Source organism: Myotis daubentonii, chromosome 16, assembly GCF_963259705.1.
Source record: "Myotis daubentonii chromosome 16, mMyoDau2.1, whole genome shotgun sequence".
Classification (NCBI taxonomy): Eukaryota; Metazoa; Chordata; class Mammalia; order Chiroptera; family Vespertilionidae; genus Myotis; species Myotis daubentonii.
In genome coordinates this window covers 23,047,983-23,062,544 of record NC_081855.1, presented here as the reverse complement: position 1 = coordinate 23,062,544, position 14,562 = coordinate 23,047,983, and the positions used below count along the sequence as shown (strand labels likewise).

The 14,562-nt window shown below is 55.2% G+C and overlaps 1 protein-coding gene across 1 annotated transcript in view; it reads left to right on the top strand.

The window, feature by feature from the left end:
• The window catches only part of RPH3AL (rabphilin 3A like (without C2 domains)), a 94,252-nt gene that overhangs the window by 43,739 nt on the left and 35,951 nt on the right, over positions 1 to 14,562 (top strand). The window contains 1 exon segment of the mRNA XM_059669206.1: positions 3,395 to 3,481. Within this exon segment, the coding sequence (XP_059525189.1) occupies positions 3,395 to 3,481 (87 nt within the window).

Sequence of the window (14,562 nt, the reverse complement as noted above, 5' to 3'; positions counted from 1 at the left end):
CAGAACTTCCTGCGAAGGTGGAAATGTTCTACTTCTGTGCCATTCGATGTGACGTGTGGCTATTGAGCACTTGAAATATGGTCAGTGTGACCGAGGAGCTGGGCTTTTCCTTTTATCTAGTTTCAATTAATTTTGATTTAGATAGCCACATGTGGCCGGGGGCTACCACGTGAGCTGGTGCAGGTCTGGAGGAGAACCACGCAGGGTTTCGGAGCAGGGCGCGAGGGCATCGCTGATAAGAATAGCCGGCAGTTATTGAAAGCTTAGAACGTGCTGGCCGCTCTTCGTGTGAGTCTCAGCGAGCCCTCCAGACAACCCTAGGGCACAGCTCCGATCCCATTTTTCAGAGGAGAACATCTGAGGCTTAAGAGGCTTTGCGTAGCTTGCCCTCGGGCCCGCCCGGCCTGCCTCACTCCGAAGCCTGCGCCAGAGCACCGAGCTGCAGTGCTTGGGAACAGGCTCGGGGCAGTGTTTCTGGAAAGCGAAGTCGGTGACAGGGCAGGAGAGCATGAGGGGGAGACCTCGGGAGGACAGGGGCTGGGATGATCCGGGTGAGACAGATGACGACGAGCCCGGCGTGCAGAAGCAAAAGAGGGGGCCCAGTCCTGGGCAGGGGCTGTGTCCTCCCAGAATCCGTGGGTGGAAGCCCTGACTCCAGTGTGACGCTGTCTCGAGTGAGGCCTTTGGGAGGCGATTGGGTTGGATGAGGCCATGAGGGTGGGCACCGTGATGGGATCCGGGCTGTAGACGCAGAGAAGGAGCCCAGAGCTCTCGCTTCACCACGCGAGGGCACAGCGAGAAGGAAGGGGCACGTAGAAAGGGCCCTCTTGGAGAACCCGGCCTGCTGGCACCCCGGTCTGGGTGTTCCGGCCCAGAACCGTGAAGCGTGTGTCTGCTGTGTAAGCCAGCCCGTCTAGGATTTGTTTTGTGATAGCAGCCCGAGCTGACCGCGACAGGGGCAAAGGCCGCAGCCCCCCCACCTTTGCTGAATGTGTGGGGCGGGGTGGCCACAGCGTGGGAGGGAGGCTGTGGGGACGCCCACGGAGTGTTGCCGGGGAGGCCGCTGGGCCTGGGCTCCCTGTCCACCCGGGAAACCTCTCTCCATTGAGGGGCGGCCGCCCTCCCCCCCCCACCAGAGAAATATCGAGGAGGGCGGAGCCAGAATCCCAGAACCAGTGTCCGGGAGCCCATGAGCATATGCGGCTGCACACTCATCCCCAGCACAGCCTGTGCCAGGTCATTCCGTGTCACCTCTGCCCATTCATTCATTTGAGAATCATCAGCCACACTCCCAGGCACGTGAGCCGGCTCCTTGGAGAGCCCTGGGCACCAGCTGGGCGCTGGGCAGGGGAGGGCGTTACCCAGCCCTCCTAGGTCCCGAGGCCTGATTGTGCCTTCGTAGCGGTGGGACCTCTGGCGGTCTCTACCATCTCCGAGCCTCCGTGTCTTCAGCTGCTTCATGGAGAGCCTGCCTCCCCCTCCTCATACTTTGTTGCTTGGCACACGCAATTGCGCAGGAAACGGTAGCGACCCGTCTCGTGTTCTCTCCTTCTTCCCGGCACCGTTGTCTCAGGGGGCGGGGCAGGGCACTGTGGTTGGAGGGCGACTGGCATCGAACCCTATAAGCATGTAGAACACTCACCAGGAGCATCTCACCCCTTGAGGGGCCACACTCCTTCTCACACGTGCACCATTTGTTCATCCCGGGTGGTGGGAATTAGAAGGAAAACAGCCAACCGGCGTCAGCACCGCCTTCCTCTCTCTTTACCCCTGGGGAGAGGCCTGTGTGCATTTCCACCTGATGGGCTCGCGGGGGGCCTGTCCTAGAGGTAGAAGGGAAGGGCTGGGGGTGAGATTGGGAGGGATATCGAGAGGCAGTCCTGGCGGCGAAGAGGGGATTTCAGATCAGGTCACGGGTGGTGGGCCAGGGCTCCAGGGGGCGGGCTGCCAAACCCAGGCCTGGCACAAAAGTGGCCAGGCCCCTTCCTCCCCAAGGGACCCTGGAGCTCAGAGGGAGAGCAGCATAGAAGGGAGCATCCAGACAGGGACCCTCCCCAAGCCCGGGACCTTCACGAGAGCTGGGAAGGGCCCGCTGTGACGGGGATGGACTTTCTTGCCAGCCCAGAGAGCTGGGAGCTGGGAGGTTACCTTTTATTTGGAGAAACAGGAGGAAAGTGACAGTTCTCATCGGACGGTATTGGATGGTAGCACATGCATACCCTCCGCCCCAAGGACGTGTCGGCTTCCCTTCCGCCGAGAGCTGGCTCCCCCCCTGCAGCGCGGGGCTCAGCTGCCCGATCAGGCGGGGACGGCAGGCTCTGGGAAGCCAAGTTGGTGACATTTTCCTCCGAGTGGAGAGGGGTGTGCCTGTTGCTCAGTGGGCAGCCTGCAGGAAAGGCCAGACGGTAGATCCAGCCTTCCCTCGGTGCTGGGGCAGGTAGGGGGGCCGGAGAGAGCCCCCAGCCGGCAGAGCCGTGGCAGAAACATCGAGTAGCCCCCTGCACCAGTGCTCAGAGGAGGGCCTGCTGTCGCCGAGGCAGACTGTACCGTGAGCCGGGAACGGGTCTCGGCCCCACCAGGTCCCCTGCCTCCCGGGGCATGTCACCCGGCCTCTCCCACCACCGTGTTGCCGTGCATTTCGGGGAAGCGAAATATGTATGAAGAAGTTATGAGCTTAAGCAGCAGAGAAGGTCAGCCACTGCAGGAACGAGGCTCTGGCTACTTATGTGTCTGGAGAAATTACATAACGGCTCCAGAGCCAGACCTGAGTCCGCTACTTGCTGGGCGAACTTGGCAAAGTCTCCACCTGCTTCTAGCCCCCGAGGCCTCACTGTGAGGCGGGCCGGGTGCTTAGGGAGCAGGGTGCCTGGGCGCATTCCGTGAAGGGACCGGGCATGAAGTCAGTCACCGACCCTTCTCACGACAGCATCTCCTCACGTCCGTGACTTTCTGTGCGTGCTTATACACAAATGCGTTTTCTTTGTTGCATAACATCTTCCACCGCCCGCCTTTCCGGGGAGGGACGCAGCCCGCTGTGCCCGGGCCATCTCGTATTCTGCTGCCTGTGCTTGGCTCTTCCACTGGCACTGGGCGTTTGGGCGGCTTCCAGTTCTCTGCTGTGGAACATGCAGCTGTGAATGTCGGGCAGCTTATTCGTGGTGTGCTCCTAACAGAGTGTGATTGCGGGGGGATCTGTACCGTGGAGATTCATGGGTGGGCAGGTCCCTGGTGCCCCAGAGCCACCGGTGCCCTTGCGGTGATTAGCCCTTCTGGCCTGAAGCCACAGCCATCCCTCGGAATACGGCCGAGGGCTCCTCGGCGACGGCTTCCCCAGCCCCTCAGCTGAGGAGGAAGCAGCTCAAGTGTTGACCGCCCCGTGTCCTCTCTCTTATAGAAAGTCTGCACCAAGTGTGGGATCGAGGCCTGCCCTGGCCAGAAGCGGCCCCTGTGGCTGTGTAAGATCTGCAGTGAGCAGAGAGAGGTAGGGTGCCCAGGGCAACGGGTGGGGGGCCCTGGGGCCGGGTCTGAGCCCATCCCACCGGGGGAAGTCCATGGTTGGTCACGGGGGGGCGTGGGGAGGCTTCTCTGGAGGTCAAGGAGGACCTACTGGGGGTGACCAGGGAGAAGCGTGGGGCGTCACCTGCTGGCTGGCCCATTTTCACGGCGTGGAGGTGGCGGTGGGCCCTGGTTCTGCTATGCCTGGGGCCCCTGGCTTCAATGGGAAGCCCTCACGCTGGGTGTAGGTTGCGTGGCATGGGGGGGGGGGCAGGGGGCACCTATTATTATAGCCATAGTAACGTCCACCCCAGGTTGAACATTTATTATGAGCCTGGCACCGCGCTGTATGAACCCATTAAATCCTTTCACGATCCCCTATGAGGGTGTGTCAGCATCCCCTTCCGCTGAGGGGAAATGGAGACTCGGGAGGTGGCACCCAGCTGGCTCCTGTGGGAGCTGGAAGGAAGTGCAGCCAGGTCTGCTGTGGTGATGCCACCCCGCAGGCCCTCCGGTGCAGAGGTTCTGTCATTCTAGTTCTTCCCCCTTTCAGGAGGAGAAATGGAAGCTCAGTGAGGCAGTCACAGTTGTGGGGCTCGAACCTGCAGCTCCTAACCCCAGACCCGGGCTTTCCTCCCTGTACCAGGATGGGACGTGGGGCCACACCAGAGCGGGACATTGGCAGGAGCTTCCGGGGAGGGCCACGGGACGGGGGTGGTGGGAGCAGGATGCGCCTGGCAGAGGGAGCGCGGCCTTGGTTGGTCACCACATGTGGATCCCTTTCCTTGCGTGGCACTTGGTATGTGCTCTTACTCTGAGGGCCCATAGAGGCCTCAGTGTGGGAGAGTCTCAGCCAGGCTGTCCTTGAATACTGCTGCCCCTGCCGTGTCTCCCCTTCTGAAGGTCCCATCGGCTGCCTGGCAGAGCCCCTCAGCCCATCCTCCACGGCCCCGCTGCCCTTGTTTATTGCTGTATCTTCCTGCACACATTGTTCAGTCCTGTCTTCAGGCCACTAAGTCTCTGGGACTGTCTCCCGGCTGTTGGTGTTGCTGGTTCTCCCTCTTCGCGTCGGCTTTCCCCGGGTGCGTTGGGGTTTGGGTTTGTGTGCTCATCTCAAAGGGGAGTCCGTGTCCCCCTCTTGCTCTCCCTGCTCATCACCTCCACCCAGGTCCTGGGTGGCCCAGTGCAGAGCCAGGCTCTCGGGCTAGTGATGAGCTGTGTCCATGGTGACAAGGGGACTATTCCCAGGGCCAGTCATCAAAGCCTCAGGCAGCCTGGCCAGGCCCCGGCTGTGTGGGTGCCGCTTCCAGCTCCCCTCTGTGTTCGTAGTCTTAGGTGAGCTCTAGTTAGGGGGTGCAGGGGGGAGCTCTGCTTCTTCAGCCTCTTTTCCCAGATGGGAAATCCCGTCACCAGCCCCCGTTTTCAGTGGCTCTGGCTCTGGTCCCCCACCTCCCGTGGTCCCTGTGCCCTAGAAGACCAAGCTCCCGGTTGCCTCCACTGGCCGAAGGGCCCAGAACTCCACGGGCTGGGCCTTCAGCTCCTCCAAATAGGAAACATTTGGAGTTTCTCGTCCATCAAGACGAACATCTTGTTTCTGAGGGCAGATAGGTGTGCTTGCTGTGTTCAGAACCTGCTCCTCGGAACCGGGAAGGCACCCAACACGTGAACTAACATTCCGTCTTGCCTGGAGGTCCCTGATTTCTCATCCCGACTCGGAGATGATAATCTCTGTTTCTTAGAGACACTGTAAGAATTCAGCCAGGCCCGGACCGGTTTGGCTCAGCGGATAGAGCGTCGGCCTGCGGACTCACGGGTCCTGGGTTCGATTCCAGTCAAGGGCATGTACCTTGGTTGCGGGCACATCCCCAGTGGGGAGTGTGCAGGAGGCAGCTGATGTTTCTCTCTCATCAGTGTTTCTAACTATCCCTCTCCCTTCCTCTCTGTAAAAAAATCAATAAAATATATTTAAAAAAAAGAAAAAAAGAATTCAGCCAGGACCTTAGATGTACAAAGTGATTGATGCACAAAGCGTACATGTCCGGCCTGGCACGGGTACTCTGCAAGCATCAGAGGCCTCCCTCTCTCCCAGCCAGAAGCGCCCCCTTTGAACGGGAGGTCCTCCTGGAAGTCTCCCCGAAGACGCAGCTCTCTGTGAGAGGACATTCCTTAAAACGGCATCTTGTGGGAGACCCCTCCGCAGGACGAAATGACAGTCACAGCTGAGCTGTTAGAGGACAGAGATGAAGGAGCTGTCACAGAAAAGAAGGTGGATGAAAGGCAAGACGGATGTCGCCGGCGTAATAGCCTAGTGGACGGCGGCAGAGGCGGCTGGCCCTGCCCGTCCCCACCTCCAGCTGCCCTGGCATAGCACGTGCGGGGCCCACCACCAGCCCGTCCTAATCGCCGGAGCACCGCGGCGCCCGGACATCTGAAACAGCTTAGGACGAGTTTCCTTATCTTTCTGAGGCAACGCATGTGAAGCTGTGCATCACGCTATCACTTTGTCCTTGAATTTCCAGAGGAGAATAAAACTCAGCAAGATGAAGAACACGACGTCCCGTCTCTGCAGTGCCAGGCCAACTGTGGGCACTCGGTGTGCGCGTCCCGAGCGCGGGTGCCCTTGGGTACCGGACCCAGGTGCCGCCTTTTCCTGCCAACGTTTGGGATGGGAGAGTGACAGGGTAATTGGTTTGCTAATGCCTTTTTAAAAAATTTTGCTTAGAAAGAGATCTAATCACAACAAAGAGATAGCTAAATAGAAAGAGCATTTAAAATGTCATTTGAAGTGCCGCTTACAGCTGGTTCTAAATCCGTGATAAGACTGAGGAGCTCCGTCCTGCGGGGGAAGCGCGTCCCGACGGGAGAACTTGAATGGTCTGATGGAGACTCTCGCACCAACGCTCTTATCTTTCCTTCGGATGCTTCGCTCCCATCATCTCTGGCTGAGCTTTTAAACACTTTTTTTCTGGAGTGAGATGAGCGCTGGTTACACGTCCCTGGGCTGTCAGGTGGGCGTTGCTGCCTGTTTGGTGCACGTCCGTGGTGTGGGGGGAGGCGGGTGTTTCAGCCCCTCTGCTCCTGAGGGGCTGACAGTCTAATGCATGTGTCCATTCGGGCACTCAGCACATGCTTATTGAGCATCTTCTATGGACCAGGCCAAACAGCTCTTCCCATGGGAGGGAGACCACAGACGCAGTAGAGTCAATGCCACCATGTCGCAGGTGGTGATACAGTGCCAGGGGAGGGGGAGAGGGTGCTGGATCAGTGGGGTAGCTGTTATTGGATATGGCGGAAGCGGGGAAGGGTTTCCTGATCCAATGGCATTTGAGCAGAGCTCTGAAGCGCACTGTGTGGCTGTAGGGATGGGAGCATGCCAAGCGAGGAACAGTGAGTGCAAAGGTCCTGGGGCAGGTGGGTGCTTGGTGATTTGGGGGACTGGCGAGGAGACCGGCGTGGCTGGCGTTCGTCAGGGTCGGGAGCGGAGGTCGGAGACGTGGCAGGGGGTCGGATCCTGTTGGTCCTGCCGGCCATGGTGGGACTTTGGCTTTTACTCTGAGTGAAATGGGGAGCCTCTGAGGGTCGGGAGTGGAGGGGAGACATGAGCTGAGTCTCCCCCCCCCGCCCCCCCATCTTTTCAGAGGATGCTCTGGCTGCTGCGTTGAGAGTAAATTGTAGACTATAATGATGTCAGAGTCAGTAATGACAGTTTATCTTTCTTATTTAACATTATCCCTGATATTTATGTGCTTGACTGTTAGTGTGTGACCCTTAGAAGTTTTCATCTTTCTACAATATCATATACATTTTACTCTTTTCTGATTATACAATTAATATGGCTCATCATTGACATTCCCAATGTGTAAGAAAACATAAAGTAATACACACCCAAAATATCTGTAATCTTACCATCTAATCACTCTTAACATTTTGGCATATTTACTTCTGGCCGTCTGTGTATTTTTTCTTTCTATTGCTGAACCCATGTTTTAAAATTAACGTATATCATAAATAGTTCTCAGCGTAATCAATAGCTCTTTGTAAACATTCTGTCATGTGGATAGTCTGCCCATTTAAGACACCTAAGTATTTCCTTCCCCCTCTTATTAATAACTGCAATATACCAGTATGTGTGGGTGCATAGCTTCTTGACCACATTTTACATTTTGTCCTCAGAATGGATTCTTAGAAGGGAGAAAATAAACATCGCTGTTTATATGCCCTCTTTTCTTATAGACCCTTGAGTTGTTACTGTTGATTTATCTCATAATTAGCTGGTCTGTAATTTTAATCTTTTTAGTAGGAGCCCTCGATGTGTATTTTCTGAGTCTTTTGCTATACGGTAGCTGTTGCCTTTATACAAAGAAGATAACTTGATTGATAATATAATTGATCATAATCTTTCCCACTCAGAATTCTGTGGATTTGCCCGTTGTCTACCCACCTCATGTGAAAAGAGCCACCATGAGGGAGAGGCAGCAAATGGAACAATAGGAGCACCGGTACCCAGGGAACTAGAGATGATGGTGAAACTGTGAGAGAGAGATAAATAAGGTTTTTAAATTAATTAAAAGAGATAAGAGGAGTAGAAACAAATTCAACAAACAGGACCTTTGAAAAAAGTGAGCAAATTTGAAAAAGAAACAAATGAACCATTTTTATTTCTGAAAATGACTGTTGTCAATGAATTTTAAAACTCAGTTGAGTAAATTTTAGAGCAATAAGCCTTGTCATTCCTGTGAACAGCCACAGATACTTTCCTTTCATTTGCTTCTTATTGATTTTTTAAAAATTTTTTTATTGATTTCAAAGAGAAAGGGAGAGGGAGAGAGAGAGAGAAACATCAACGATGAGAGAGACTCATTGATCGGCTGCCTCCTGCATGCCCCCCACTGGGGATCAAGCCCACAACCCAGGCATGTACCCTTGACTAGAATCGAACCCGGGACCCTTCGGTCCACAGGCCAACGCTCTGTCCACTGAGCCAAACTGGCTAGGGCATCTTATTGATGTTTTTATGTTTGATCCCTGGTTGGCCCTCCCAACAGCCTGGAGTACCTGGCCCCTGACGGCCACTCCACCGGAGGCCATGGCTGTGATGTGTGTGTGACCACACCAAGCTACACTCTTTACCTAATTAGCCGCTTGCCTTTTTTCAACTTGCTGCTCCTGTGAGCATTCATTTTCCCAACTCCCCTCCCCACCTCGCCTGCGTTCCTTCTGTGAATACTGGCAGGTACAGGCTTTAGGCACTTTCCTGGTTTCCCTGCTGGTCAATTAAGACACTCTGAGATGGGATCAAGATTTAAAGGAACGGAACAGGGAATGAAGCCTCCTCAGGGACTGGTGAAAGGGCACAGCGGGCACAGCTGAGGAGCCCCAAGAAGGGCCCGTGGCCCCGACGACAGTTCCGAGGGTGCAGGCGGGCAGCAAGCCAGTGAGGCCTTTGATGCCGAAGTTGGGAGAAAGAGAAGGCGGGGTGACAGGGCCCAAGGCACAACCCAGAGTTGTTTTCAAGGCAGGAACAGAGACGTGGGGAGAAGTCCGAGGCCAGACCTGTGCCTTTATTCCCCTTAAATAACCCCGCACAGCCCTAGCTGCTTTGGCTCAGTGGATAGAGCTGTTGGCCCTCGGACTGAAGGGTCCTGGGTTCGATTCTGGTCAAGGGCACATATTCCGGTTGTAGGCTCCATCCCTAGCTCTGGTCGGGGCGCATGTGTTCCTCTCACATTGATGTTTCTCACTCTCTGTCTCTCCCCCTCCCTTAATTAATTAAATAAACACACACACACACACACACACACACAGTGAGCAAAAGTAGGTTTACAGTGCCCTGGCCTGTGGGCCCAATGGTTAGAGCATCTGCCTGCACACTGAAGGGTCTCGGGTTCGATTCCCAGTCAAGGGCATGTACCTGAGTTTCAGGTTCACTCCTTCCACCCACCCCCACCCCCGTTAGGGGCGCAACCAGTCCTCTCTCTCTCTCTCTCTCTCTCCCTCTCTCTCTCCCTCTCTCCCTCTCTCCCTTCCTCCCTTCGCCCTCTCCCTTCCTCCCTTGTACAATCTCTAGAAAACAATGGAAAAAAATATGCTCATGAGGATTAGCCAAAGAATAAATAAAAGCAGGTTTACAGTTATGAGTACATGAATGAAACACAGAGTTTATTCTTGTGTTGTTAATTATTAATTATTGTGTTATTTTCCATACAAACAACTGTAAGCCTACTTTTGCCCCAGTATATATATATATATATGGAAATCGAAATTTTTATCTGGATATGCCCAGGTCATTTTCATGGGTTTTTGTATAGAACAAACATATTTGGCTCTTTGATTCAGGAAAGCTGTTCCAATTATGCTTTTGCTTATTACTTTGTTCCCAACAATCTCATTTCTTCAGAGTACTTTTAATTTGAAAATCACATTTCCATTCTGTCTTCTGTATTCATCGTCTTCTGACCAATTTCCCTCCTTTAATTTTCCCCTCCCTTCTGAACAATCTTGAAGCTTCTCCCCCACATCACTGATTCCGTTTTTGGGTTTTTGGGGGGGTTTTGAGGGGCGTTTTTTTGCCTGACTGTGGGTTCCTGTTTGTCTTGCGCACGCACACATGCATTTATGTGCCTTCAGGAGCCGTGAGCTCCACACCAGGGTTTACCAGGGGCGGCACCCACCCCCGCACAGCCCCTTCCTCTGCCCAGGGTTATACCTGTGGTGCTCTGTCCACTGGAGGCCCCTGTGACGCCCCTGTGACCTGGCCCCCCGGCCACTGGAACTAGGGGGACATGGAAATCTGCAGCCCCTGGTTCGCCTGTTTCCTTGGCTCTTCCCACCTCTCCTGCGCTCCCCCTCCCAAGCTTTCCTGAAAGTAATATACCTGCCCAGGCGCAGCTCCTCGTTCCAGCCCCTTCCCACTCCTGCCTGGTTCTTCTCCTCTCCCTTATTTATCCCCAGGAGTAAGACAGGCCTGGAGGTCCGGCTGGTGTCGCTCTGTGGTTGAGTGTTGACCCACGCACCAAGAGGTCACTGGTTCCATTCCCAGTTGGGGCACATGCCGGGGTTGCAGGCTCGATCCCCAGTAGGGGGCATGCAGGAGGCAGACGATCGATGATTCTCTCATCATTGATGTTTCTATCTCTCTCCCTAAAAAAAAAAAAAAAAAAAAATCAATAAAAACAAACAAAAATAAAAGACGGGGTTGGAGGAGGAAGGACAAACTCCTATGTGGTACCAGAAACCCACAGGCGTGCCATGCCAGGAAGGCTGGCGAGGAGGGGGCTCAGGCCCTGACCCCTGACCCCTACCGGGCGGGCAAGGCCCAGGTGGGCAGCGACCCTTTCCATGCAGCCCACCTGCCTTGTGGAGGCGAGACTGGCTGGAGGCTGGCGTCAGATCCCTCCTGTGCTGGTGTCCTCGTGCCCTTTCCTCTCCAGCTCTCACGGGTGCAGGTTGGGAGGCACTGCGTCAGGGGCTTCTAAACACGGGACCTCGCCAGCCGGAAACTCATTTCACTTGCTGGTTAGCCTTTAATCCCATTCATTTAACACAACGAAGTGACTCATTCAAAGTTAGACTGTAATCAGTGGAAAAGTTCATTGGAATCTGATTTCCCCAGGATTCTGGAGAGCTTCCTCCAGCCTGTAAAAGGTGTCTTTGGAGTAAGAAGGTTCTCCGAGGATGCAGGCATTCTCCGGGGGGAGGGGGGGAGCTAGAAAGGGGTGAAGGCCAACTTGTAAGTCATTGAAAGCTGATTAACTCGTCTCTGTTCAGCATGGGCTCGGCCTTCCAGATTCATTCCTGATCTAGCTCAGCGAGGCCACGGCCGCGGAGGCGGGGGAGGCCGGGCTGCACCAACAATGGCTGTGCTTCCCGCAGTGCTTTGCATATCAAAGGGGCTCAGGAAATGTTTGTTGATTGAAAGAGACGTTTTCAAAAAAAAGTAAAGCTGGTTCTGTGCTCAGATCTCTTTAGAATCTTTTCCCAGCGGGTGCTTTTGATTCTCCTGAGGTCTTATCTGGGGTCGCCCAGTGCCCTTTGCTGCAAGGTCTGTATTCCTGCCTCCTGGCCCCTCTCTCCCCCTCATTGATTGAGTGTGAGAGGAACTTGTGAAGTAGGGACGTGGCTTCATGTGGGTCTTTAAATCCTCTCCAAGCTGCCCAGCCTGGAGGGTGACCCGTAGCCCAGTTAGGGCTCCTGGGGAGTCCGCCTTGGCTCAGGCCCAGGAAGCGGGGCACCCTCCCTCCCAGCCAGCACAGGGGGTGGCAGCCGTGCCAGCAGAACCCACTGTGCTCGCGGCACCTGCCTCTCCGGCGGGCAGCCTGGGCGCCTCGCACGCTGCCATCTGTTCCCACGCTGGTTTTCTCCTGGTCTTGCTGTTACTTGCAGTTTGGATTTTAGCTGCAAACAGCTTTGCCAGAGGGCCCCCTCCGGAGGCCGCGAGCACAGCCAGGAGTGGGTGGTTGGTGCGCGGGTGGGCGGGCGGGTGGCTGCCCGAGCTCCTCGCCATCTGCGTCTACCTCGTTCTGGGCGGCGGTTGCGGCGTCCCTGGGGGACCCGGATGGTCACACTTCCTCGGTGTGTTGGTCACCTCCCACATGCCACGGCTCTACCAAGCAGACCCACTGTCAGCGCAGGCTCCCACGCATGTGGAAGTGGCAGGAGGAATAGGCTCCTGGCGCCAACCAGGCCCCCTTCCTCCCGTGGCGGGCAGAGCAGTCTCCCACCCCCGCCCTGCCCCTGTTTGGGGTGCCTACGTGAGCCTGTGTTTGTTCACCGGAGAAAGAACTTTCCTCTCTGAGGTGCTGTCCAATCCAAGAGGGAACGGACTTTCTCACCACGTGCGCCAGCCCATGGAGCCGGCTGTCCTCCCATGCCCGCCAGAAGGGCCGACTGGCGTTCAGCAGTGGGCATGCACTGAGCACCCACTGTGGGCCAGGAAGTGAGTACCTACTTCACCCTCACAGGAGCCCAGGGGGGTACTCAGTATTGCCCCATGTGACAGATGGGGAAACTGAGGCTTAGAGAAAGGTCACCTGCCCAAAGACACCACACAATAATTGATGGGGCCAAAGGTTGAAGCTAGGTGTGTTTGCCTCCAAAACTCCTTCTGACTGACAACTCTTTCTATGCATTCATTCATTCATTCATTCATCCATCCATTCATTTATTTATACTCCATTCATATAATTGTCATTGCGTGTTTGCTATGTGCTAGGCCAGCCGTGGGCAAACTCCGGCCCGTTTGAAATGAATAAAACTAAAAAAAAAAAAAAAAAGACCGTACCCTTTTATGTAATGATGTTTACTTTGAATTTATATTAGTTCACACAAACACTCCATCCATGCTTTTGTTCCGGCCCTCCGGTCCAGTTTAAGAACCCATTGTGGCCCTCGAGTCAAAAAGTTTGCCCACCCCTGTGCTAGGCACTGGTTAGGCCCTCCGGAAATGCAGTGAACAAAACAGCCACATATCTCTGCCTTGAGTTTCCATTCTGGCAGGGTCTGGGGAAAGAGAGAGGGAACAGACAATAAACATAAGCAAACTACTAGATGAGCAAAGCGTATAGTATGTTAGGTGCTGAACGGGAAGAAGACAGAGGAGAACAGGCAGAGGGAGCAGGAGTGCTGGGTGCGGGAAGGAGGGGAGAGCGGCTGCAGTGTTACACGTAAACCGATGACCACATCACACCCGTGAGGGCGGCTAATATTTAACAAGCAGACAATAATAAGTGTTGGCGAGGATGTGGAGAAATCTGAGCCCCGGTGCTTTCTGGTGGGCACGTAAAGTAGTGCAGCCACAGTGGAAAACGGTGTGGCGTTTCCTCCGAAAAGGGGTGACCTAGCAATTCTGCTTCCGGGTAAATACTCTGAAGAATTGACAGCCGGGAGGAAACAGATCTACTTGCATACCCATCTTCACGGCAGCATTATTCACAGTGTCCAAGTCCAAACGGTGGAGCAGCCCAGGCATCTCCTGTTGGGCAACTGGACAAACCAAATGTTCAGCCTTAAAAAGGAAGGAAACTCTGACACCCGCGGCAACACGGAAGAGCATGGAGGACATGCTACGTGGACAAGCCAGTCACAAGAAGGACCAATACGGTGTGATTCCGCCTCTGTGAGGTGCCCAGAGGAGCCACACTCATAGAGACGGGCAGTAGCATGGCGGTTGCCAGGGGCCGGGTGGGAGCGTGGGGAGTCGCTGTTTAAGGGGCACAGTTTCCGTTTGGAAAGATGAAAACGGGCTGGAGACGGACGTGGGGACCGTAGCACATCCCTGGGCAGGTACTTAGTGCTCCTGGACTGCCTACGAAAAATGGCTCGCAGGTGGAACGTTGTGTTGTGTACGTTTTACCACAGTTTTTAAAAGGGGGAATACTGCCCGCCCGGCGTGGCTCAGTGGCTGAATATCAATCAGCCTGTGAACCCAGAGGTCACGGTTGGATTTCCGGTCAGGGCACATGCCCAGGTTGAGGGCTCGATAGGTAGGGGCCGATCAATGATTCTTTCTCATCATCGATGTTTCTCTCTCTCTCCTACTCCCTTCCTCTCTGAAATCAATAAAAATATATTTTAATATAAATTTAAAATTTTTCTTTAATGGGAAAAGGTGAGCTGTTCCCTGATGGAGGAGTAGTGGAGAGGCCAGCAGCTCCGGGGATGGAGCAGCCCGGGATGGGGACACACCACGCCGTGTGAGGCTCCCCACTTCCCACGCGTGGGGACCCGGGGTCCCCTGAGCGGGCGTGGGAAGGGCTGGTTGGTCCCAGGAGGCTCTTTGGCCTTGGGGAGAAGACATCAGGGGCGAGGGGTCCCGCCCTGAATGAAGCCCTCGGCCCATCAGGAACGTTCCCTCAGCTCCTCGTGTTTGGCTCCCTCACACCCCTGCCCGCCCCCTGACTCAGCCGTCCTGGGGCCCAGCGGTCCGTGGGGCTGGGAGCCCTGTGGTCTGCGTGACCGACCTTGAGAACGGCAAGGCGTGTTGCGGCTTCGCTGTCCCTGTTGGTGCGACAGCGTCCTGACGCCACCGCCCAGCTCTCCCTCTGCACCCCCGCCCCCCACACACTCCCT